The sequence below is a fragment of the Schistocerca nitens genome, chromosome 5 (assembly GCF_023898315.1).
Source record: "Schistocerca nitens isolate TAMUIC-IGC-003100 chromosome 5, iqSchNite1.1, whole genome shotgun sequence".
Taxonomy (NCBI): domain Eukaryota; kingdom Metazoa; phylum Arthropoda; class Insecta; order Orthoptera; family Acrididae; genus Schistocerca; species Schistocerca nitens.
The window spans coordinates 851,464,608-851,492,047 of record NC_064618.1 but is presented as its reverse complement, the minus strand read 5'-3'; the positions used below and the strand labels follow the sequence as shown (position 1 = coordinate 851,492,047).

At 44.9% G+C, this 27,440-nt stretch overlaps 1 protein-coding gene across 1 annotated transcript in view; it reads right to left on the bottom strand.

Moving 5' to 3' along the window:
- Positions 1 to 27,440, bottom strand: part of LOC126260759 (uncharacterized) — a 1,547,391-nt gene that overhangs the window by 1,207,596 nt on the left and 312,355 nt on the right. Inside the window, exons 19-23 of the mRNA XM_049958097.1 lie at positions 24,690 to 25,070; positions 20,385 to 24,638; positions 18,056 to 18,295; positions 10,464 to 10,805; positions 1,556 to 1,708 (exon numbers count right to left, since the gene is read on the bottom strand). Of these exons, the coding sequence (XP_049814054.1) occupies positions 1,556 to 1,708; positions 10,464 to 10,805; positions 18,056 to 18,295; positions 20,385 to 24,638; positions 24,690 to 25,070 (5,370 nt within the window). The remainder of the gene's footprint in view (positions 1 to 1,555; positions 1,709 to 10,463; positions 10,806 to 18,055; positions 18,296 to 20,384; positions 24,639 to 24,689; positions 25,071 to 27,440) is intronic.

Sequence of the window (27,440 nt, the reverse complement as noted above, 5' to 3'; positions counted from 1 at the left end):
GCATTCACTGATTAATACTTGTATAACGTGAAAAAAACTAACCAATTATCTTTCCCAATTCAAATAAAGTGGATCCGGCTGTGGATCTGTCAGCAGGTGAGTGCTGTAACGGGACATTCTCATCTACCATTACTTTCCCTCAACAGTAGTACCCGATTACCAACAATATTTTTCGAAATTTGCACAAGTCAATATAATCTCAGCTGTTTTTCTGAAACATTTCATATAATTTTATACACAATATGTTATATTACGTATCACATAACTAATGAGGAGGTACTGAATAGAACTGGAGAGAAGAGGAGTTTGTGGCACAACTTGACTAGAAGAAGGTATCGGTTGGTAGGACATATTCTGAGACATCAAGCGATCACCAATTTAGTATTGGAGGGAAGCGTGGAGGGTAAAAATCGTAGAGGGAGACCAAGAGATGAATACACTAAACAGATTCAGAAGGATGTAGGTTGCAGTAGGTACTTGGAGATGAAGAAGCTTGCACAGGATAGAGTAGCATGGAGAACTGCATCAAACAGTCTCTGGACTGAAGACCACAACAATGACATGTTATATTTCAAACTAAAATTTAGGAACAGGAATTATTATTTTGGATATTATAGTCGATAAATACTAGTTCTGAATGTACAGTTAAAATTATCTTTTTTAGAAACATTTGAAATTACAAATTATTTGGCATACTTAAAATTTTTATGATTAATTACGCAATCTAGTAATGTTTACTATGTTTATTTCTGGATTCATTTGTGAAATAGTAATAGAAACTAATAGAAATTCATTTGTCAAGAAAAACTGTAAACACTTTGGAATAATGTTATTACCACAGAGTGAGTTAGTAATAAGCATGCCTGCGAGGTGATGTTTTTTGGGTGGACAATGTACTCGTAATTTCGGATTTCTTACTGTGAAAATTCAAAAGACTGTTTGATATACTAAAATCTGAGAAAATAAATTAATGTAAAAGCAAGAATTCTCCAATGACAATCTTCAAAATTATTTAGATCAATTGAACCATGAGGACCCAAAATGTTAAAATTTCTAGAATCAGACCCCTAGATAAGAAGAACTCCAGATAACTCTGCAAGAAAAGATAAGTAGACTAAAAAGTTTATTGTACTCTTACTCCTCTCATATCTCAGAAAAGACTTTGCACGTTGTGGTCAATAGCCACAAAAAAGAAGGAGGGGATAGATTACACTGCATTCTACAAAACAGGCATTGATTGGCTCATCTGCCAGTGGGATAAATGTCTTAACATGTGTGGTGATTGTTTCTGAATGTAAACACTCCATTGTCCCATTGAATGCCCCTTATATTTTGTACCCTGTGCTGACATGTAACAAACGATTACCATTTTAGCAGAAAGCGTCAGAGTTGGACAGAAGCTGTTGGCGCGGAGGATTCGTGTCGCGGTAACACTCGCCACGAGCTGTCGCGCTCGGCAAACTGGAGCCGAGTTGGGTGCCCCACCTGCTAGGGACCGACGGCCCTAGCAGTCTGGTCCCTTCCGTCCCACAAAGCAACCAGCCAACCAGCCCACCTGCTGCTGGACGAGCGCGACGCCCCTGTGGAGCTCGGTGAGCGGCTCGGCGAGTTTGGCGAGCACGGAGACGCAGGCGGAGGGCGACAGCGGCTCGCCCATCGCCTCCAGGATCACCTGCTGCTCGACCAGCGTGATGCCGCGCTGCACCACCTCCGCGGGCCGCGCCAGCGCCTGCAGCACCTGCTTCTCCGCGCCGCCGCCGCTGCCGCTGCTGTCCCCCTCCACCTCCAGGGCCACCTGTCGGCACCCACCTCCACGTCACACTCTCCTCGTGGCACTTCACTCAGGCATCATATACACTACTGGCCATTAAAATTTCTATACCAAGAAGAAATGCTGATGATAAACGGGTATTCATTGGACAAATATATTATACTAGAACTGACATGTGATTACACTTTCACGCAATTTGGGTGCATAGATCCTCAGAAATCAGTACCCAGAACAACCACCTTTGGCCATAATAACGGCCTTGATACACCAGGGCAATGAGTAAAACAGAGCTTGGATGGCATGTACAGGTACAGCTGCCCATGCAGCCACAACACGATACCACAGTTCATCAAGTGTAGTGACTGACGTATTGTGACAAGCCAGTTGCTCGGCCACCATTGAGCAGACGTTTTCAATTGGTGAGAGATCTGGAGAATCTGCTGGCCAGGGCAGCACTCGAACATTTTCTGTATCCAGAAAGACTCGTACAGGACCTGCAAAATGCGGTCGTGCATTATCCTGCTGAAATGTAGGGTTTCGCAGGGATCGAATGAAGGGTAGAGCCAAGGGGCGTAACACATCTGAAACGTGACGTCCACTGTTCAACCTGCCGTCAATGCGAACAAGAGGTGACCGAGATGTGTAACCAATGGCACCCCATACCATCACGCCGGGTGATACGCCAGTATGGCGATGACGAATACACACTTCCAATGTCCATTCACTGCGATGTCGCCAAACACGGATGCGACCATCATGATGCTGTCACAGAACCTGGATTCATCCGAAAAAATGACGTTTTGCCATTCGTGCACCCTGGTTCGTCGTTGAGTACACCAACACAGGCGCTCCTGTCTGTGATGCAGCGTCAAGGGTAACCGCAGCCATGGTCTCCGAACTGATAGTCCATGCTGCTGCAAACGTCGTCGAACTGTTCGTGCAGATGGTTGTTGTCTTGTAAACGTCCCCATCTGTTGACTCAGGCATCGAGACGTGACTGCACGATCTGTTACAGCCATGCAGATAAGATGCCTGTCATCTCGACTGCTAGTAATACGAGGCCGTTGGGATCCAGCATGGTGTTCCGTATTACCCTCCTGAACCCACCGATTCCATATTCTGCTAAGTCATTGGATCTCGACCAACGCGAGCAGCAATGTCGAGATACGATAAACCGCAATTGCGATAGGCTACAATCCTACCTTTATTAAAGTCGAAAACGTGATGGTACGCATTTCTCCTCCTTACACGAGGCATCCCGACAACGTTTCACCAGGCAACGCCGGTCAGCTGCTGTTTGTGTGTGAGAAATCGCTTGGAAACTTTCCCTCATGTCAGCACGTCGTAGGTATCACCACCCACGCCAACCTTGTGTGGATGCTCTGAAAAGCTAATCATTTGCATATCACAGCATCTTTTTCCTGTCGTGGTGTAGCAATATTAATGGCCAGTAGTGTACATCGACCGTAATGCTAAAACCATCGCACACAATTACCGGCCAATTTCACTGACATCGATTTGTTGTAGAATTATCGAACATATTTTTTGTTCATACATAATGATCTTTCTAGACTCTGAGAAGCTCATCTGCAGAAACCAGCACGGATTTAAGTAACAGCGGTCATGTGAGACACAGCTGGCCCTCTTTGTGCATGATATGCAACAGGCTCTAGACACCGGCACCCAGGTGGATGCCATATTTCTCGACTTTCGAAAGGCGTTAGACTAAGTTCCGCACTGTCGCTTGCTCCAAAAAGTAAGCGCTTACTGTCTATCCGATGACATATGCTGTTGGATTGAAAGTTTTCTAACGGACATGGATCACCATGTCGTTCTGAACGGAATGACTTCAACAGAAACAAGCGTAACTTGAGGTGTGCCCCAGGGCAGTGTAATAGGTCCGCTGCTTTTTACGAATTACATAAACGATCTGGTTGATGGTATTGACAGCGACATTAGACTGTTTGCCGATGAAGCTGTAGTCTACAGGAAAGTAGTATCACACGAAAGTTGTGAACAAATCAATAAGGATTTGTAGGAAACAAATGTGTGGTGTAATGATTGGCAATTATCTCTCAATATTAGTAAGTGTAACCTACTGCGTATAACAAAGCGAAAATCCTCATTAATGTACGAGTACAAAACAAATGCCCAGTCTTTGGAAGCGGTAACATCCGTCAAGTATCTGGGCGTGACTATTCGAAATGATCTCAAATGGGATTATCTTATTACACAAGTAACGCGTAAGGCAAACTCTAGATTGCGGTTTATTGGTAGAATCCTGAAGCGATGCAGTCCTTCAACAAAGGAAATAGCTTACAATACGAGAGTCTTAGAGTATTGTTCGTCTGTATGGGACCATTACCAGTTGGATCTGATTCAAGAGATTGAGAAGGTCCAAACAAAGCGGCAAGATTCGTGACTGGTACATTTAGCCACAGCGAGAGCGTTAAAAATCTCATTGAAAGTTTGAAGTGGGACTCACTTGCAGATAGACGGCGCGCTAAAGGGAAGGGCTGCTCACAAAATTCCGAAATCCCTTCTTCACCACAGATGTAGAGCATAATTATATTATTACCATCAACTTTCAAATCGCGCAATGAACACCATTCAAAGATAGAGAGTATCTTAAACCTTGTCAAGGAACAAGAGTGGCAGGATGGTTATAGTCCTGATAACATGGATGATAAATACAATGCTTTCCTTAACACATTTCTCGTGCTCTTTGAGTGTGGCTTTCCATTAGAACGTTCTAAACGCGGTACTAGCAGTAATAGGCAGCACAGGTGGCTGACTAATGGGATAAAGATGTCTTGTAGAACAAAGTGAGAATTATATCAGAATGTTAGAAGTAGTCACAATCAAGCTACAGTAGCCCATTACAAACAGTATTGTAAGATGCTTAAAAATGTTATTACGTAGGCAAAGAGTATGTGGTATGCAAATAGAATTAAAACCATGTAATCAGTTGTGAAGGAAGCGTCTGGTCAGCAGCACAAGGTCGATGACATAAAGTCAGTTCACAGTAAAGATACTTCTGTTATGGATAAATCAGATATATGTACAGTATTTCACAATCCTTTTCTCAGGATTGCTGGTGAATTAAATAAAAATTTAGTTTCTACGGAGTCATATAACTTTATTGGCAAATGCTTTTCTGAGATTGATGTCTGAAATACTTCTCTGTGATACAGACAAGAGGGAGATTTAGTCAGTAATTAAATCACTGAAGACTAAGAGCTCTCATGGTTATGATGAAGTGCGTAGCAGAATATTAAAGTACTGTGCTGCACATGGTAGCCCTGTATTTAGCCATATTTGTAATTTTTCCTTTTGGAATGCTCAGTTTCCTGAACGATTAAGGTACTCAGTAGTAAAGCTGCTTTACAAAAAGGTAGAAAGGGATAATGTAGATAATTTTAGGCCTATTTCTATGCCATCAGTGTTTGCTGAAGTTATTGAAAAGGCTGTGCATTTAAGGACAATTGATCATTTTATATCACACGATTTGCTCTCAAATGTACAGTTCGGCTTTAGAAGTCATTTAGCAGCTGAAAATGCTATATTCTCTTTTCTCTGTGAGGTACTGGATGCGTTAAATAAAAGGTTTAGAACGCTAGACATATTTTTTGATTTAACTAAGGCATTTGATTGTGTTGATCACAATATATTACTCCTGAAGTTGGACCATTATGGAATATAGGGAGTAGCTCACAATTGGTTCACCTCTTACTTTAGCAACAGACAGCAAAAGATCATTATTCGGTATACTGAGAATGGCTGTGATGTGGGGTCTGAGTGCTGTACAGTCAAGTGGGAGGTGCCTCAGGGATCAGTGCTGGGGCCACTCCTGTTTCTTATGTATACAAATGATATGCCCACTAGTATTATGGGTAACTCTAAAATATTTCTGTTTGTTGATGACACTAGCTTGGCATTATAGGGTGTTATGTGCAACATTGGCTCGGTTTTAAATAGTGCAGTTCATGACGGAAGTTCATGGCTTGTAGAAAATAAACTAATGCTCAATGACAGTAAGCCTCAGATTTTACAGTTTCTAATACACAATTCAACAAAACCTGACGTTTAAATTTCACAGAATGGGCGTGTGATTAGTGAAGCAACATTTCAAATTTCTAGGTGTTCAGATAGATAGTAAGCTGTCGTGGAAAGCCCACATTCAGGATCTTAACGCTGCCATTTTTACTATTCGAACGGTATCTCAAGTGAGTGATCATTCGACACGAAAATTAGTCTTCCTTGCTTATTTTCATTCGCTTATGTCGTATGGTATTATATTTTGAGATAACTCTTCCCATTCTAAAAGGATATTTTTGGCTCAAAAACGGGCGGTTCGTGCAATAAGTGGTGTAAGTTCACGAACCTCTTGTCGACACCTGTTCACGAGGCTGGGTATTTTGACATTGGCCTCTCAATATATATTTTACTTGCCGTCATTGCTGGTTAACAATGATAGCATATTCCCAAAAATAAGCAGCTTTCACTAAGTTAATACTCGGCAGAAATCGAACCTGCATTTGGATCGGACTTCCTTAACTCTTGTGCAGAAAGGTGTGCAGTATAGTGCTGCATCCATTTTCAATAAGCCACCGCTCGAATTCAAAAATCTTAGGCGTCATTCACGCGCTTTCAAATCGAAACTGAAGAGTTTTCTCATTGGTCACTCATTTTATTCTGTCGAGGAGTTCCTTGGAAAATTAAGCTGATTCTTGTTGTATTGTTGATGGCGTTTACGTAAACTTATGGACTGACTTTTCTCGGGTTCATAATCATTTATTTTTATTTGTTATTACTTTTATGTTGTAATTTCATGTACTGACATGTTCCATGACCTTGGAGATTTGCTCCTCAATTTGGCCCTTCAGGAACTTGATGTGTAAATAAATAAAAAAAAAGCCAATAAAGCAAATACTGGCAGTACTTCTACTACTGCTGCTGCCAGTATTAATGATATTAATACTATTATTATTACTATTATTAACGACAATAACAACAATAATAATAAAGGTAGTGGCAAATATAAATAATGTAGTGTACAAAATAGAGTTTTCCGATATAGCGAGTTCTGGGTAACGGAAATTTAAGGAGACTGTATAAGCTGAGAAAATTGGGAAATCAGGAAGATCTGACTGGAAGGAAGGAGGTAAAGGGGAATGAGTGTGTACAGGAACAATGGTAGTCATTATTGTTGCTTCAGTAGATGTGTCATAAACTGTCTTTTGAAACTACGAACGTTATTCAGTTCTCTAAAACAATGAGGGAGGTTATTCCAGAGTCGTGTTTGCCACTGAAGGGGACTTAGAGAAAGTCGAGCGATGAAGTGGGACGGAAAGGATTCTGCACTGATGTGAACTGGTGTTTCTATCATGTTGTTCAGACAAGAGCTTTAAGGTCGAGAAGAGATATGAGAGACAGAGTACGATGATAAGACAACAGAGGCGACAGAGTGTATAGAAATCTCTGCGCTTGTCCACACACAGCAAGGATAGCCGTGAAAATGATGGTGAGATACGAACAAAGAGTCGAACTTCACAGAGATATTAAACACAGGAGTCGTCATCTTTTTAGAGAAAGTAAGTCCTTCCAGGATAACATCGCTGTAATTAATAATTGGATGCATTAATACTTGCAGAAGTTTGTTTTTAGGACAAGTGGGAAGAGCTCTTTATATCTTTTTAGGGCATGGAGAGATGCTGATGCCGTCTGGCACGTTGCAGTTACGTGCTCAGTCCAATCTAGATTTTCATGTATTGTTACTCCTGGACTCTTTTCTGAGGGAGAGGAGTTGGTATTTATGCCATGGTGAAAGGAATTCCCAATATTTCGGGCTAATGAGCATGTAGTGACCAATCAGTACCGCTTTGTTTTGGATGGGTTAAGCTTTAACCCAACATTCTGTGCCTATCTTGGCAGTGCTCAAAGGTCGGTATTGGGATTCTCAATAGCTGTCTTGGCAACTGACCAAGATAATCGCAGGTAAGTGAAACTTTAATTACATGGGAAGCTCATTCATCAACAGTAAACTTAATAATTGTAAAGTGTAAATAAATATATCCATCTAATGTGAAATTTCTGTACAGTAATTAACATTGAAGAAAAGCTTCAGTTTAAAACCCAGAGTAAGTCATGGAATGTATCGTCAAATGTATTTACTATTTAGATGGTATTATTAAAAGTCAGAGTAACTGCATTGAACAAGTAGTATAAAACCATAGACTTAAAACTGAGAAATTAGGAAGCTGGTACAAACCACATTTTTTATTATGTTCTAACACTGGATTAGCATCTTCTGCATCGCTAAATAGTATTTCATGTGCAATAACAGATTGCAGGACATTAAATTATCAGACAAATGGAAAAGTTAGCCAGAGGTTTTTAACAACTGAAAGCATATTCTATTTAAAGTGGCACGCAAATGGTAGGCTAGTATAACGACATAGATTGAGAAAAAAATGGCCCATAGTTTCTGAGCGTGAACGGCACTTACAGGCTGAAACTTTGCTGTAGAAGAGAAAAACGTCATGGTGGTAATGAGTCCCAAGAATCGGATTCCATTAACTAATGAAAAACTTACTGGAAACACGAAGGACATTGCGTGTCATGGACATGGTAACAGTACGTCTCAGATTAGTAGTATTTTCGTGAGCAGTAGGTAATTCATGTAGTATGGGTGCTGCTACCGATATCAGTATGATGTATCGAAACTTACCCTTGCCTATCTGGGCTGAAGATAAATTCATATATGGCTGGGGATGATTGTGGTAGTATCTGTGTGTTGCCAAACAGCGAGGTTTCAGCACACTGAGGGAACACACAGGGACAGCTCATGGAGTGAACTAATACAAGCCACAATGTAGAAATGCTGATGCAGATATGGACACGAAGTTTGTATTTTAGGATTGGTATTGTGCGAAATGGGACAATATATTTTTCTTTGTGGAGAGCGAAAAGAATTTAAAATTGCAGTGGCTAATTCGAGTGAAAATGTTAATAATGTGCGTTTACATGTGCTCTGGGTGGACATTAGACTGATGTAATGATATGCCTTCTAGTATTACAGGTGATTCAAAAATATTTCTGTTTACTGATGACACCAGCTCGGTAGTGAAGGATCTTGTGTGTAATATTGAAACAGTATCAAATAATGTAGTTCGTGAAGTAATTTGATGCTAAATCACAGTAAGACTCAGGTTTTACAGTTTCTAACTCACAATTAAACAAGAACCGATATTTTGATTAGACAGAATGGTCATGTTATAAGCGAGACGGAACAGTTCAAGTTCCTAGGCGTTCGGATAGATAGTAAGCTGTTGTGGAAAGCCCATGTTCAGGATCATGTTCAGAAACTAAATACTGCTTTATTTACCATTAGAACAGTATCTGAAATAAGTGACAGTTCAACACGAAAAGTAGTCTACTTCGCATATTTTCATACGCTTATGTCGTATGGTATTATTTTTTGGGGTAGTTCTTCTGATTCAAAAAGGGTATTTTTGGCTCAAAAACGGGCTGTTAGAGCTATATGTGGTGTAAGTTCGAGAACCTCTTGTCGACCCCTATTCAACAGTCTGGGAATTCTGACATTGCCCTCACAGTATATATTTTCTTTAATGTCGTTTGTTGTTAGCAATATTAGCTTATTCCCAAGAGTTAGCAGCTTTCACTCACTTAATACTAGTCAGAAATCAAATCTGCATGTGGAATGCACTTCCTTGACTCTTGTGCAGATAGGAGTGCAGAATTCTGCTGCATCCATTTTCAATAAGCTACCACAAGAACTCAAAAATCTTAGCAGTAGCCTAAACACTTTTAAGTCTAAACTGAAGAGTTTCCTCATGGCTCACTCATTCTATTCTGTCGAGGAGCTGCTGGAAGAGCTGAAAAATTAAGCAAATTCAAGTATTACATTGTTGATTTTCTTTATTTAAACTTACGACTTGTCGCCTGAATATGTTTCTTATATTACATTTTATGTTTCTACTATCGTGTTATAATTTCATGTATTGACTCGTTCCATGACCATGGAGACTTCTCCTTAATTTGTTCCCACAGAACAATAAATAAATAAATAAAAAATAAAAATACATAAAGACCTTTCCATAGACTATAGGTATAATAAATGTTGTGTTAAAGATAATTTTCTTGAATGGTATCGAAATGCTGCGATTAAACCATCATTTCACTTTATACTGTTTACTTTCCATCGTATACCCAGTCTCAAGTGGCTCCAGAGCATATCAAATGCGAGATACAACACAGTTAAAATGTCGAGGAAAAAGCAACTGTTCACGAAATTTATCATGGCCATAGACCCACTGCTTCTAAAATATTGTTAGGAACAAACCGATCAATTTCATGATACTTTTCCATTGTAAAATGTTTAGTGACTGAGAGGGGACGTGTCACACAGGCTCACGTTTATGGAAGTTGTTAAGTGATAGCTCTTTCTCGGGAGTAATTTGTCTAGTAATGCTGTCTATGAATAGTGCAATGCCAGATCAATGTGACAGCAAATAACAGTGCAAAATATTAATGAACCAATGAACAGTTTATGAAATTGCCAAAATAATGGACAACTTAAATACTCGACAACTTAAACGCCCAACGAAAAGTATGCCAATCACTGTGCTGAATTCCTCGCAACAGGCTACCGAAAGCAGCTGCACCTCACACTTGCAGCGGCCACCGTGCCCTCCCATACCCCTGCTGTGGTACCGGCCTTCTGCTCTATCCTGACGAGCGCAGCCTGCAGGTCGTGCAGCGGCTGCGCCACCTCCTGCAGCAGTGACCGCTGCTCCTCGTGGTCGACCACATGCGCGACCACCCGCTGCTCCAGGGCCGCCAGGTTGCGCTGCAGCTGCGCCAGGGGCTCCGCCATCGACTCCACTATCTCCAGGCCGGCGCCGGCGGACTCCACCTGCTGTGCGTGCTTCACCTGCATCTGGCACCAGGCACACACCGACAGCTGAGTTAGTCTAGGTGTCATATCAGGACAATGACTGAATCTCTCACTCTGCAGTGATGAGTGCACAACATAGAAACTTCCAGGTAGACGAAAACTGCGTGACAGGGTGGGACATGTTCTCATAACCTGATCTTCCATGGATAATGCTCGAACAAAGTGACCTATCCAGGCACAACCTAAGTCCCAGCCCAACACACAATTTTAATCTGCCAGAAAGTTTGGTTCAATTGGTTCAAATGGCTCTGAGCACTATGGGACTTAACATCTGAGGTCATCAGTCCCCTAGAACTTAGAACTACTTAAACCTAACTAACCTAAGGACATCACACACATCCATGCCCAAGGCAGGATTGGAACCTGCCACCATAGCTGTCGCGTGGTTCCAGACTGAAGCGCCTAGAACCGCTCCACCACAACGGCCGCCGTCAGAAAGTTTCAAAGCAGTACACACTTAGCTCCAGAATTACCGATTCATGAAGGAAACAATGCCCAAAATGCAACAAAGTCCGTTCTCCATAATATTGTTTCTTCCATGCGTATGAGTCCAGCAAAGTACAGTGCTATTCATAAGTCTCTCCAGGGTTCCAGACCACAACTACACGAAAACTACAAGACCCCACAAAACAGACACAGATCAGTGGAGAGAGCATCTCTTCTCATTTTTAATTTGCATTACAGGTGCCTAGTACGAGGGCTATTCCGAAAGTAAGGTCCGATCGGTCACGAAATGGAAACGACTATGAAAATCCGATAAAGCTTTGCACATATGTGTTGGGTAGTGTCTCTAGTATAACCCCAGTTAGCATCACGTCGCTCTTCTCATTTCTGAGCTCGCAGTGAGTGCGTAAAGATGTCTAGAAAATAGTGTCTGCCGCCAAGTACGGGGGCCTGGTGAGAAATTTCCCCTGAAGTTATGCAGCTAACATTACATAACTGTCGTGCTGTTTCGTCTTCAAGACAATTCTCAGCCGCATTCTGCAGGGGCACATGAACCGCTGGTTATGAAGACAACATTTCGGCACAAGACAACGAGCCGTAGGCCAGCGTAGAGAATTGGCGGAGAGCACTGGCGGCTGCCTTCTATAGCGAGGGTATGGGAAAGTTGGTACAACGCTACGATACACGTCTAAGTCGGGTCGGCGACTATGGAGATAAGTAGCTGCAAGGTGTATCTAACTGTTGCAAATAAAACATTTTTGATTTTTACCGTGGTTTCCATTTCGCGACCTATCGGACCTTACTTTCGGAATAGCCCTCGTACATGGCACCATCTGTGACATGGCAAATGCCAGTTAGTGTATGTAACTGACTGGTGTCACTGACAGGGTTACACGAGACGGCACGCCATCACCCCTCTTTGGAGACCTGTTCATTGGGTTGCCTACCTCCAATTGCGAACTAACTCGACGTGAAAGTACGACGTAGATGATCTCCGTACATGTTCTGACACGCCTGCTCCCTAGTGAAACTACGCTGTGGCGTGCACTGCTAATCAAAACTTCCAGAGATGATCTGTTCAGTGATATGCATCATTTCACTACATGTGTTGTAGTTTTTTCACAGTCGCGTCCTGTGACCCCAGAAGTGCTTAAGAGTAATCCTGCATGTATGAGAGCTTCTGTAAGTTTGGGAATTAGAAGAGACAAACTGGTCGAAGTGAAGCTATGAAGATGCACTCTGAGTCATCCTTAGACTGCTTAGTCACTAAAGGCATTCGGTCTGAAAGGCACAGGTCTGTGTTTGAGACCCAGTTTGACAAACATTTTTCTGCTACCACAAAATTTTAAAATACTTTGCCTCTTTCAGAACAACAAAAATTTCTCTTCACTGTCTCACCTAAACATTTTCGGCACTTCTATGCCATCGGCAGTGTATATTTACTTTGTAGGTGACCATCTTAAAAATATTTTGAGAAATAGCTCTGTGATGAAAAATTACACCTTTCACTCTTCACTTTTACTATTGTAATGAATTACTTTTTCCTTAATTACTAATTTGTTTGATGCAAGAGATTTTAGAACGTTTACGCTGAGCAGTCTCAGAGCTGTAAGAACACGACTGTTAAGGAAAATAGTTTTTTTTTCCCCGCAGGTATTTGTGACTTTTGCCAATAACTTTCCCTTCCCGCTGTCAGGCCATTGTTGCTATATCTCCATCGACCACAGAATAAATATAGCTTCTGTGACTTGCGGCAATGCGCTGTTGAACCTCTCTGGGTATGATAATGAGACATACAGTAATTTAGAGCCGTCATTAATGTGGTGTCGTAATGTGTGTTTGGTCGCATGCGAGAGGAGTATTCAACTTTAGCTCAAGTGAAGGAAATGTGAGCCAGGATTGAATCATTCATGAAAGCAAGGTTCAACTAGAATCTTGCAGCATCACTTAATTACCATGATTCCACGAAAGGTGTAGACAAAGGAATTAATAAACTGTTTGTTTACTTTTTTCACAAGTGAAAAATTAAATATGAAGGGAGTTCTAACGGATTTTCAACGGAGTAATAAAGATAGCTATTTAGTAGAGGGATAAAGATGGCAAGAAATAAGGCAAGAACTAAATACACAGGCTCTAAATGATGAACTGCTGCATCGTAGGCAGAAATGAAAGCAAACCATCTGGAGCGAATTTATGACGAAAATGTATCTAATCAGATAATGCAATGCTGTCACTTGGTGGAAAGGAATATATAGATACAACGTAGAAGATGGTCAAAAGTGCGAATCTGGAACGAAGAGCCGGCTAATCCCTCTTTTGTGGAAGAAGCGAACGAGTATCAATGAAACGCATGGAAAGCCAGAAGTAAGCATTATCGTTATCAGTCGATACTGGGCAATGGATTCCATTGTATAAAAAGAGATGCTGGATATAAGGAACAATTAAGAACCATTTGTGTATGGAAGAATCGAAGCCTTACAGACAGCGTGTCGAAGCCAGATGTCTAGAGCTGCCAAAGCCAGTTTCCAGGGAGTGGTGGAACGTGGCTGTGTCCGGCCTGGGGTCGATGAGCCGATCTTTCCACAGCCCATCTGGGTATTCACTTGTTGGGACCCACTAGGCTGGCTTCAGGCTACAGAGTTTACCAGCACCTGTTGGAAGCAACCTTCTGACCAGTTGTGGCAAGAAGCAGCACTTTGCTGGGCACTGATATTAGTGGAGACAGTGAAGTGTCAATGGAAACGCCTGCATGCTGCTCCTGAGGCTAATTCGATGTAATGCCTGAATCCTGAAACAGTACTGAAGAGCGGTTTGGAACTCACAAAATCTAAGGGGGGGGGGGGGGGGTCTGTCGACAGTCTTTGCGACTGGAGTGGCACGTTGTGTGCCCTCTGGGGTGAAGATAGTATTTCAAAGCGTTTAGTACGTCTGAAATTGGAAGTTAGTGTTCTTTTGCGATCAACGATGTTACTTTTTCAGTACAGACAGAAATCCTACGGAATTCGAAAGTGCGTTTCTATCTGAAGGCATGGAATTCTACAACGTCGCTTGTGACTTTCAGATTTTCTAGGCGATTGTCTTGGTGAACATGAACATGTTCAGCAGTAAGAGCCCCCTTCCCATGGAGACATGACCTAGCTGAAGCCGGTGTTTAATAAAAACGACAGACTCGATGTGAAACCAATAAATTTTCTATATGTTTGCTCGGAAACTTGAGATATGGTACTTTTGTGTGATTTTTTTACCGCTTGACTTTGAACAGTTATCTTATTTTGTATTTTGTGGGTATTCTCGATGGAAACCTTCTGAAGGTTGTGTATGAACTGCCAGAAGTATACATTTTCCAGTCCTGTGGTGGGATCTTGGAATTTTTCTGAATGAGCTTAAATAGGTAAAGGGTAGGATTCGGTGTTTTTGGGAGCAGTAACAGTTTTAACTGTCTCAGGATTCAAAGCGAGGCTGGCGATTCTTATTTTAACTTTTGTTAGTAATGAGAAAATTGGTCCAGATCTGCCGGTCAATGTTTCCCAGGTGCTCTTGAGATCAATAAGCCGCATAATTTGTCTCGCGCACTGAGACAGCGGTCTTTATTGCGGTCGTGGCTGCCAGTAATACTTGTCGTGAAACCTTGGCCTCCCCAAATACGAGAAGGATGGAATGCGTCGCTGTGTGTTCCAAATTATTTGTGGATTAAAGAAAAGAGCGACAAATTGTATGCCTTTCTATCACCTGTTTTGAAGCAGATTAATCTCAGTAGATACGTACACTGTCACATAGGTCTAAGATTATTTTCGGTTTTGTGATGAAATGACATACAGACGTTCAAAGATTTTGTATAGCCAGTAGTACTGTTGGTGGCATTGACAATACGAAACGAGATACGACGGTCATTCCAAAAGAAATTCACAATGTTGTTTTAAACATCCAATTTATTTTCCATACCTTTCATATTTTTACTGTGTGCTGATACATTCTTGAGACACAAAATGTCCTTTCTCCGCAGAATAATCTCCGCCCCTTTCAACTGCCCTACGCCATCGCGCAACTAAGAGCAGTTTACATGTATGGTAGAAGATGGAACCAGCACGTTTGAACCACAGTTTATCAACCTCCACAGGGGAGTTATCATTTTCAAATCTCGAAATCCCGCTCCACGAAGGAATTTCTTCAGTTTACCGAAGAGGTGGTAATTACAGATCAGGTCTGTAGAGCGGATATTTCAATGCTGTCTACCAAAGCTTTGTGACCTTCGTGGTTCTTTTCTTACTGACACCTGACCACGCAAAGTGTAGCAGCAACACACAGCGTTTTTGCCAATGTTTCCGGCATCAATTTACCTACCGAAGTTGAAGTTTTGAATTCCTTCTTCTTCGGCGAGTTTGCATAATGCAACTGTATCGATTTACCTTTTCGTTTCGGGTTCAGAGTGCTGCAACGAGGTTTCACTTACCATCGGAATTCTTGCCAGGATGTCAATTCCGGAATTCGCGTATTGTTCCACAAGTTCGCTGCAAACTGCCTTCCATGTTTCTCTGTGGGAAACCACCAATGTTCTCGGAACCCAACTGGGCACAGATCTTTATCAGCTTCAGCTATCTCATTGTTTTGCACTCACTTTATGCGTTCGCTTTTATGCGTTTATTAGCCAAAATCAGCGGGTGAATATCCTGAAAATTTTTAGGAGTCTGTACAGTGTCCGGTCGGAAACAGCGCAGGAGGTCCCGAATATTCCACGCACACTTTCACCAGATAGTCTGCTTGGCGAACGACTAACTGTACTGCCATCACGTCATCTCCATAAACCTCCTTCAGTCCCTTGTTAGTGTTTGTCTTTGTCACCTACTGACAGCGCTCTATAACAGCCATCTTGACGGAGTGCTAAGAGAGTGCAACTTGCTGAAGCAGGTTCAATTATAGAGGGTTATTCAAATAACGGAGACACTTTACAGCGTACTTCACTTTATAAACTGTGTTTTCGCCTCACACTGTATTTTACGTGCGTACGTTACGTGTAGAAACAGGGTCGCTTTGAACCTTTGAATCTCAGAAACGGACAAGTGTATATGAAAATTTTCAAGTTTCTTCGGTATCGAGAGCTTAGGAATATACCGTAAAAATTTCAGCCATTTGCTGTATGTAGCCGTCTTGTAGTCAAAAAAATGGCTCTGAGCACTGTGGGACTTAACATCTGAGGTCATCAGTCCCCTAGAACTTAGAACTACTTAAACCCAACTAACGTAAGGACATCACACACATCCATGCCCGAGGCAGGATTCTAACCTGCGACCGTAGCGGTCGCGCGGTTCCAGACTGAAGCGCCTAGATCCTGTAATCTTTGGCTTCGTTTTGAACCTCTGGTGACGGCGAAAATATAACAAAAAACCTTTTTACTGCGTTTCTGAGGAACCGCCCATGAAGTAATGGTACCTCCAAAAGTCCCACCAAGCTCACCATAAGACCACATCAAATGTAAAAAGAAACAACCAATTTGCTCCATTTGCCTAACCAGGAGGAAGTGTGTAATATTCATATTTTTAACTAACACGATTCCTCTGTTGGGTGCACAAATGGCTTTAGTCGAAAGGCTGTCCAAAACACTTAACCTACCTTTTTAACATCGACAGAACCCGATGTGTGAACGCTGGAAAATCCGCAGCGTTTTGGAACATATTAGGTACGCATGGTGTCACATGGATACCACTTATAAATACCGAAAGAGCAACTCAAAAAGTTTCTTTTGTTACAGTGATCTCCAGCAACATGGCTGCCAGACAAACTGAGATGGAATTCTGCGCAGTTCATGCCGCAATTGCAGGAGGACAGTGATAACTACGTTTGTCAATAGGACGATGCTATAGTGCTCTTCTACAACGATGTCCATGAGTCCTCGCATACTGAGCTACTATGACGATGGATCGGTCGTGCACCAGATGGCAGTCTCCAGTTGCTGCCGGGGCACCCAGAGTCTCCGGACTTGACTCTGTTAGATTTTTTTACCTGCGAGTTTACATCAAAGACGCTGATTCTACACTCCAACTTCCCTACGACTTGCATAGTTACGAGGATGTATGAGGGTAGCTGCGACTGGCATCGACGTCAGCACTTCAGGGCGAGTGATTAACGGTTCACACATCCAAGATGTGTGAAAATGGTACAAAAAACTTTTTCTGTTGCTGTTTTCACATATATGCAATAATGCAGTACCTAACCACAACAATGCAAACAACACTTATTGTCTAAAGCATTTTGAATGACACTGTATTTGAATATAAGTGGGAAGAACGTTTCTATGACTCCGTGAATAACAAAGGTGTAAAACAAAAGTGTCATTGTTGAAAAAAATGTTGTCCATTTCTTTTGGAGTGACGGTTTGGTATGTGATTGGTAGTAAGACCTGTCCAGGATTACGAATGTTACACCATGATGTAATCGAGGCTCTTACATGTTTGATGATGCATGTTTGCTGCTTGCTTGTTACTTTTGACTGTGGATATCAGCATATTAATTTTAAGTTTGAAAGACGTGCACTTCACTCACCATTCAGTGCTCGTATTTCGTATTCCCAATTCCAGCATTCTGGTATTCGGTAAAATAATAATTCAGGCAATATTAATAATTTCTATGGGTTGCCTGATTTATTTGATGATTTTTAAAGTTTGACTCACACTGATCTGTGAGGGGAGCTTGGCGCTAGAAATTTTCTTTATTTATGGGCGAGGGCAGCAGTCTTCCTAGCAGCCATGATGGCTCCCTGTTTCCTATCCTTTTTCCGATCGCCGGCGTAGCACGTGCCGTCGTTTGAACATTCAGTAGTGGCCAAAGTTTCTCCTGTTCTCAGTTCCCCAACCTGCCTTACCAACCTTGTAACCGCTATTTCTGCTCGATTTTAAAGTCGCGAGGTCGCCTCCCTGTGAGATTCCGGCCCTCTGATTGGCCAGTTCAGATGCGCGCCGGTAGGCGCCAACCGCCTTCCGCGGGTGGATAGTGGACAAAAGGGCAGCAGTCAGTTCTAGAGTGACCGTGCCGGAGACCGGAGGTGCTGCTTCCAGGAGATGAAGTTCGGTAAGCATGAGCGCCGACGTGCCCTGTAGATTCGCGCCCTGCGGCCCAGAGGGAACCTTATAGGTCATTGTGAACAGTTTCGCGTCTTCCGGGTTTAGTACGGGAGGCTACCTAGCGATTCACACACAGTATCATCTTTCTTAGTCTTTGGCTGATTCCTGGTAGTGGTCGTTGCATGCTTGCAACCCCTTCCTTTAGGAAATTGGACCCCATTTGATAATACGGCGATCGTTACTAAAATTCCCTTTCTCCTGCTATCGTGGCTTATTATGAACGTACGTTGGGCAGGCTGTTGAACTCGAATCTTTCTTCCCCCACCCCCACTTGGTTGTATTATTGTTCAATTTTCAACTGTTTCATAAATGAGTCCTTTAATCTTACATTCTCCCTTTCATTACGTGAAATCACCCCTAGTGTCACAGAATAATGCAGAACTATAACGGTTGCTATAAGGTCGTGCAGGTCTCGCACCATTAAGAATAGGATAAAGATTCAGTATCGCGGGCCTGGCACTACCATTGCACGCATGGTACTGATAACAGTATTAATCATAAGTTTCCTTTAATTTACGTCTATGGTCACAATATTTTCTGTTTAATAGATTACCGGTTTCGGTCTTTAATGACCATCATCACATCTGCCAGTCACGTTCCTCCAACTACTTCCCGAAAAAAATGGTTCAAATGGCTCTGAGCACTATGGGACTCAACTGCTGAGGTCATTAGTCCCCTAGAACTTAGAACTACTTAAACCTAACTAACCTAAGGACATCACAAACATCCATGCCCGAGGCAGGATTCGAACCTGCGACCGTAGCGGTCTTGCGTTTCCAGACTGCAGCGCCTTTAACCGCACGGCCACTTCGGCCGGCCAACTACTTCCCGCCTGTGCGGAATTCTAGAGTTAGCGCTAACAGAGGGCGCTGATTATGTGCAGAACTATATTTCCTTTCATTTGTGGCTCCTTTAGCGATTTGTTTTATGTTGTTTATATTACCCGATGCAATGTCAACGGTGTTTAATATTTATGTCGTTGCCTAGAATATTGGCACTAGAGCATATGTCAACCACTGTTTTTTAACTCTTCGTCTTTTTAACAATATTACTTTTTTCGTATTCTTCTTTTTATTGCTTTTTATTACTGTAACAGTTTTTATACTTTATAAACTTATTACAGTCTTTAACTATTGTATCCCCCTTTTATTTTCGCTGTTTCAATTAATTATTGAAAACTAGTGTTTGATGACATTAGCGACATCTGGTCAACTTCTAACACAAAGATCTTGTGGCTACTGTACGGCAGCTTGTTTTATACAGTAGTTTTACTGACAACATGACTCGTGCATGTGATGTGATTTATATGTATTTGACGATGCTGGTGCTGATTCCGCATTTGTTGACTATGCCACTATGGCTGCAGTGCATTAGGACTTTGTTTTTACGAGGCAGGTATGCCTCTTCAGATTTAAAGCGCACAAATGTAAATTTTGTCAGTACTACTTTTCAATATGCTCTATGTATTGTTCTTAAGCTGTATACAGTTTGCGAGTGTATTTATATTTTTCCCATTTTTGCTGCAGATCTGATGATGGTCATTAAAGACCGAAAGCGGTAATCTGTTAAACAGAAAAGATTGTGACCATAGACGTAAATTAAAGGAAACTTATTACATATACGGGTCACTGTGTTTTTTCGCGACGATGTCGCAGCTTGTGTAAGTAATAATCATGTCCAATTATTCCCCATTCATAAACTTCCGGCACGACCATTGCACGCATGGCACTGATAACAGTAATAATCATGTCCAATAATTCCCCACTGATAAATTGGGTAGTGTTCACGGCTCAGTGTGAGTACGTGAGTCCTAAATCCACTTGATGTGGTGGAAGTAGTAGCCTCTGTTTCACCTTGCTGGTTTAGACAAAATATCAAAAATCACAGCCCCTACAGCAAGGAATAGTAACCTGAAAATAATGAGCCACCGCTTTTAAGGTACTTAATATTGGGTGGCCATATAGACAGACTACATGTACGGCAGCATGTGTAATAATGGCAAGTAATGATTCGTTTGCTTTGTTAAACGAATCACACGTTTGGACAAGTGCTGCGCCCTGCCCCTCCCCCTCACCTCCTCTTGTATCTGGGTGAGGCTGCGCTGCAGCTCGTCCACCGGCGTGACGACAGCCTTCAGCGACTCGAGGCTCCTCTTCCTGACGGCCTCCGGCTCTCCGACGCTCTCCAGCAGGACGACGCTCTGCTCGAGGGCGGCGACGCTCTTCTGGACCTCCTGGACGGGCCGCGCGATGGCGGCGGCGACGCCGGAGAGGGCGGCCGGGCGGGCCTCCAGCGGCAGCGCCTCCAGCTGCTCCAGCGCCTCCAGCTGCTCCAGGCTGCGCTGGAGCTCGGCGGCGGGCCGCGCCAGCGCGCTCACCAGCCGCGCCTGCGCCTGCTCGTCGTGCGCCGTCGTCTCCAGCGCCACCTGCTGCTCCACGGCGGCCACGCCCTTCTCCAGCTCAGACACCTGCCGCGACAGCGCGGCCAGCACCGCGCGCGACTCGCCGCTCACTTCCTCCGCCCGCTCTGTGGCCCGTTCCTCCACCTGCGCCAGAGCCTGGCGGATCTGCTGGAGGGGTTCGGTCAGCGCCTGCACCGCTGTAACGGACGCCTTCTCTAACTGTTGCTCGCGGGACTCGAAGGCGACTGCCGAGGGCTCTAGTGGAAACGTCGTTTGGGCTTCTTCCCAGGCTCCCGTAATCATCGACTCAGCTGTGGCGAGGACGGCACTCGCTCCTTCTCGATCTGCTTCAGACACCGCGGCCTGCTGGGACGACGGAAGCGCTTCAGTGGTGGCACTTCGGGCCTGAACCTGGTGCTCTATTCGCTCCAAACTTCGCTGTAACTCTTGCGCTGGCCCGGCAAGAGTTTGGAGAATGGCAGCTACTTTGGCTTCGATATCTGTCTCCAGCATCTTCTGCTCCTCGATTATAGCAACACCTTTCTGCAGTTCCTCCACTGGTGTCGCCAACGCTTCCAGTACTGACGCGCCAGCAGGTGCCGAACCGAGCTTCTCCTCCTCTGCTTCTTGCAGGACTTGCTCGTGTATCTGTGCGAGGTTCTCTTTCACCTGATTTAAGGTTTCCTTGGCAGCTGCTTCCGTCATTTCTTCGCCCGTTCTCTCTATAAGAGCGATGTCCTTCTTTATTTCGTCTACACGCGAACGTACGGCCTTCAGTGTCTCTGGTACCGGTACTTCTTTGACTGTAACCTTCTTGGCTACTTCCTCAGACAGGACTACTAATTTCTGCTGAAGCTCTCTCAACGGTCCTGCCATTTCTGCCAGAATACGTTTCTCCGGTGCTGTGCCCTCTTCAGAGGACTGACGCTGTAGTGTCGCTATTCCGTGCTGTACTTTTTCCAGAGATGCCGCCACTTCTTCCAGAGGCTGCTCCTGCTCTATGGCCAAAGCCAGCGTTTCCAGCGGCTGCGCTACACCTTGTAGTATGTCGACTGTCGCCCGATGTGGCAGCTCCTTTAGACTGGACTCTACGAGCCGCTGTTCTGCCTGCTCGGCACTGGATTTGAGCTTCAGCAGTGGTTCAGCCAGTACTGCAAGTGCAGTGGCTTTAGCTTCCTCTCGGACGTCGGCTGCTCGAGCGAGGTCTTCAGCGGCGTGGGAAATGCTTTCCAGGACTAGGATGCTGGCTTTATGGACGCTCGGCTCGATCTTGACGGCTCGCAGCATCTTTCGCTCTTCTACCGCTGCGAGCGCCTTCTGAAGACGGTGCAGAGGTGCCGTCAGAGGCGCGAGGACGGAGCACTTCTCCGTTCCGGGGCCGACCCCCGATTCGAGCACGGCCTGCTGGTAAACTTTGGCTACGCCTTGACGCAGTTCACTGACGGCACTCGCGAGAGCGGTTAGCGCTGCGCTCCGCTCAGCTTCTGCACAGTTTGGATCGGAGATGAGCCGCTGCACGGTTTGGACGGCGCTCTCGAAGGCCTCAAGTGGCTGAGACAAGCTCTCCAGCGACTGGACGGCGGCCTCTTCAGACACCGTCTCCTTAGGCGAGGTTATCTTAGCCTCGGCAGCCTGAAGTTCGGTGAGAATTTCTTCGAGTGGTGCGCAGAGCGTGCCCAGCGCAGCCAGACCCGACTTGCGCCTCAGTTTCGTTTTGGGTTCCGCCGACGCACACTTTTCGAGCGCCTCCGCGCCGCGGTGTACCCGCCGCACTTGCTTGGCTACGTCGGAGATGACCTTGACGCGCTCCTTGACCTGCGTGGTCCTCGCCGCCGCTTCCCGGTGCTCTTCCACGGCGGCAAGACACTGTTCGAAGCTGCGAATGGGCTCTGAGAGTATCTGCAGGGCAGAAATGCATGCCTTGCCGTACACTGGCTCCGCCTCCTGAGTCGCCAGTTGCTCCGCTGCCTCGAAAGTCCGCCGTAACTCCTGCACGGGAGCTGACAACTTCTCGAGCACTGAGATGGCAGCGGACTCTTCTTCTAATGTTGCCTTATCTACAGATTTCAACTCTGCTTCCAGAGCCCTTATCGGTTCGATAAATCCTTCCAGTACGGAGAGATCTGCCACTTCTGACTGTATTCCCCTAGCCTCCGCTTCTTTTACAATCTGTTCCTCGATGGTCGCTACAGATTTGTGCATTTCCTCCAGAGGTTTCTTCAGTGCTTCTAGGACTGTCAGAGTTCCGATCTGGACTTCGGGCTTCACTTCTGTCACTTTCACCTTCTGCAGAGTATCTATTTCGTTCTTCAGCGATTCTACAGATTGTGCTAGTTCCAGAATAACTGCAGAGCTCGACTTTTTCAGCTGGGTACTCTCTTGTGTTCGAGCTTGGACAGTCACTAAGCTCTTCTGAAGTTTTTGTAGTGGCTGAAACAGACTCTCTAGGATGGACGGTCCTGTCAGATCCTGCGCTACGCCGGATTCTAAGATGGCCTGCTGCTGGACAGCAGAAAGGCTTCGTTGCAGTTCTCTGATTGGACTCGCCAAGTTTTTAATGTCTGGTAAGTCCATTTTCTCAGTAACTGCTTCTGCTCCATAATGAAGCCGCTGATCAATGTTTTCTATCGCTTTCGTCATTTCTTTCAGTGGTTCCGCAAGCTTCTTCAAAGCTGAAATTGTTATAATTTCTGTGACAGTGTCTTTGCCAGAGCCTTCCAGACTACAGCGTTCCACTTCAGACAACTGCGTACGCAACTCTGTCAGTGGCTCCTGGAGGGTACTCAGGACCTCCAGCTTGCTCTTGTCTCCTGCATCTAGGAGAGCAGCGTGTTTCTCTATAGACTCTATTCCGACGTACAGCGCCTCTGCTGCGCTTACTACCTCGTCCAGCAACCTTATACCAGGCGACTCAGGTCTCTTCCTTTCTATTTCCTCCAGTTGCCTCTTCAGATTTTCGAAGGGCTGGACGAGGCTTTCGAGACATTCCAGATTTGTAGACTGGGGTTCGAGGATAGCTTGTCGTTTAATAGCTCTGATTCCTTTCTGCATTTCCTTAATTGGCTCTATTATAGCGGTGAGTTTCTTCTCGGGTGTGGGGTCGACAGACTGAGCAGCAGCAGTCAACTGCCTCTCCATCTTCTCGAGGCCCTTCTGCAGTTGAACCAGCGGTTGAACGAGAGTAGCAATGGCAGGGATGTCTTCTCCAGAGAAGCTAGTTGCTTGCGCTATCTGAACCAGACCCTTCTTTAATTGCTTCATCGGCTGAGCCAGGCCCGTTAATTTGGACGCCGGTTCTGTTTCAGGCGTGAGTGATCCTACAACTGCAGCATCTACGTCACATAGTTTTTTAGTCACCTCTTGTAACGACAGGGTCAGTTTCTTGACGACACCAGAGGCCGGTATGAGTTCGGGGGACGTTTCGAACACTACCTGCTGTACCTGAGTGAGCCCCCTCTGCAGCTCCTGGAACGGCTGGATCAGTTCCTCGTTGGGCTGGCCCACCTCGGCCTTCTGCAGCCCGTCGATGCCCCTCATGAGGTCGGCGACGGGGTCGGCCAGCGCCCGCAGCGCCGCGGCTATCTGGCCCTCGCGGATGGGCTCCTCCTCGGACTCGGCCGCCAGCTGCCGCTCGACCGCCAGCAGGCCCCTCCGGAAGTCGGCCAGCGGCTTGGCCAGCGCCCTGACGGCGACGGCGCCCCACGCGGCCGCCTGCTCGGCGGCGCCCTCCGCTCCGCCCCCGCTGCCGCCCCCACCCGCGCCCTCCGCCGGCCGCGCCCGCAGCTCGTTCTGCGCCCGGATCACCTCCTTCTGCAGCTTGACGAGCGGCGGTGCCAGGTTGCCCAGCACCGCCAGGCCCTCGGTCTCCGAGACGGTCTTGCCGCGCAGCACGGCCAGCTTGGACACGGAGACGGCGCGGCGCGTCAGCTGGTCCACGGAGCGCTCCAGCGCCTCCAGCAGCGCCGCGGCGACGCCGGCGCCGCCCCCGGCCACCGCCGCCTCCACGCTGAAGCGCTCGCCGATCTCGACGACGGCGCGCTGCAGCTCGGCCACGGGCCCCGACAGCGTCTTCAGCACGGCGTAGCGCTTGACGTCGGGCTCGAAGCCGTCCTCCTCGGCCTCGGTGGCGGCCTGGCGCTGCACCTGCGCGATGCCGCTCTGCAGCTCGCGCAGCGGCGACAGCACCGCCTCCAGGATGGACGCGCCCAGCACGCCGCTCGACGGGCCCTCGCCGCCCACCTGCTCCTCCAGCGCCGCGATGCCTCGCTGCAGGTCCTGGAACGGTCTCTCCAGAGTCGACAGGATGGACCGGCCAGCGTTCTCGAACAGTCGAGTGTCACCACTAGCCTCCAGCACGGCCTGCATCAGAAAAGTTCCGTGTGTCGTATTTTTTTTAAATTTCTTTATTCAATCATTATTATGATACAATTTAACCTACTACCTAAATACATTAGTAGGTCCTATTTTTAACTATTTCAATGTACAATCTGCAACTATTATTATTTTTAACACTACAGGTTAATACTGCGATCCTTCACCACTATGGGGATTATTCTACTATTATTTACAAAATTGTTAAGGCTTTCGTGGCCACTTGTTGACAAACTGCCTATTGGCTTCTGTCTCGGGTTCTTCGGCCGACGTTCATCTAATGATTTTTCTGACGTTTCGCCAGCACGAGTGGCTGGCATTGTCAAAGCTTCACCCTCCATTGCCGGTGGTGAACTCAGTGGAGGGTGAAGCTGTGACAATGCCAGCCACTCGTGCTGGCGAAACGTCAGAAAAATCATTAGATGAACGTCGGCCGAAGAACCCGAGACAGAAGCCAATAGGCAGTTTGTCTACTATTATTTACTACGCTATTGTTTTGGTGTTATTGTAATTTTCCGCTTCTGTTAAATTTGGATACTACTTGTAACGAGTTACTATGACTACTCTACCTGCAGCGTTACAGGAGTGCCAGAAGAAGATACAAACCTAATTATTGGCCTTTCCCACTGAGCTAATCCCAGTGGGAGTGCCCCTGGCACTGGGCTGGCCGATGACTTAGTCGCTGCAGTTCTATACTAATCTTATTATCCTATTCTGAACCTATAACTAATCTATATCTAATGTCGTAATCGCGGAATTGTCAAGTCCGGTGGTGATGTACTGCCCCCCCCCTCCCCCGCCCCCCAACCTTATCCGAAAACATGGCGGGTTCCAGCCGTGAGGCGGCTGGCCAAGTCCATGTCCCGGCGGAAGAGGGAGGGTGTACGCGTCAAGTCTGGTATTTTTTTTTTTCATTGGTTTTTTCTTAGGTACTCTTTGAGGACTTTACCTGAGATTGCATCTGCTAGGTGATTCAGGACGTTAAAAGTGTTTTCATGCCTCAGCAAGTGGTGCGTTTCGTTACTCGGCAGTTGTTCCCTAAATTGTTGTGCAACGTCGTCGAAGAGGGGACACTTTTACGCCACATGGTCTGGACTGCCCTGTACTGTCCATGTGTCGTTTCTTCATATCACAAACAACGTCTGTAAATTAGGGTGACTCACATTTTCCGGTGTTACCGACCAGCTTCTGCTATACAAAAGCCCTCGCGCTCTGAGGGTTCTGTACAAGCGTCATTAGGTATGTAGACAATGACAATAATAATAATAATAATCAGTTTCCTTTAATTTACGTCTGTGATCACAAACTGTTTGATAACAGATTACCGGTTTCGGTCTATAATGACCATCATCAGATCTGTTTCGTAAAAACAAAGTCCTAATGTACTCCAGCCATAGTGGCATCGTCAAACATGTGATGTTATTTGTATGTATTTGACGATGCTGGTGCTGATTCCGAATTTAACATTTGACGATGCCACTATGGATGCAGTACATTAGGACTTTGTTTTTATGAAACAGATCTGATGATGGTCATTATAGACCGAAACCGGTAATCTGTTATCAAACAGTTTGTGACCATAGATGTAAATTAAAGGAAACTAATTACATGTAAGGGTCACTGTTTTTTCGCGACGATGTCGCAGCTTGTGAAATAATAATAATAATAATAATAATAATAATAATGAAACACTAACCATTAACAGAAAACAATAACTTGAAGACATCAAAACAGAGGTAAGATCATCAAGAAAATTCAAGGCAGAAGACACACCCAAGACGTTTATAGGCTACAATCAATTAAAACAACAGAAAGATTTTAAACAACGAAATTGATGTTAGGCAAAGGCGAATGAAATTCTTTGGTCATCTCAGCCGACAACCAGAAAATCGATTGGAGAAGAGAATAATAGATTATGTAACGTCCACTTAAGAATTCCACACCTTGCCTAGATGACATTCGAAAGGACCTAAATAATGCAAACATAACACCAGTCCACATTGTATAAGGAAACACCTTCAGACACAAAGTACACAAATGAGAAGTTATACCAGAGCAACCAAAAGAAAAACAATAGAGACTAAACTGGTCGGATGAGCATAAACAAGTGTTTTCGGAAACAATGAAAGCCTATTGGAAGAACAAGAAGAACTCAAACAAAAATTGATCGAGTTACTTGCTTAACGTCTTCCACTTCTGGGGACAATTCCCCAATAACAATAATAATAATAGTATGGAATTGTAGGTGAACTGCTGAAGAAGCTTAGTCCAAATTCCTTAAAAAAGATCACTCAAATCGTCCAAGACATTTGGCAGACAGAAAAAATTCCATAGGATTGGAAATGTGCATTAACTCAT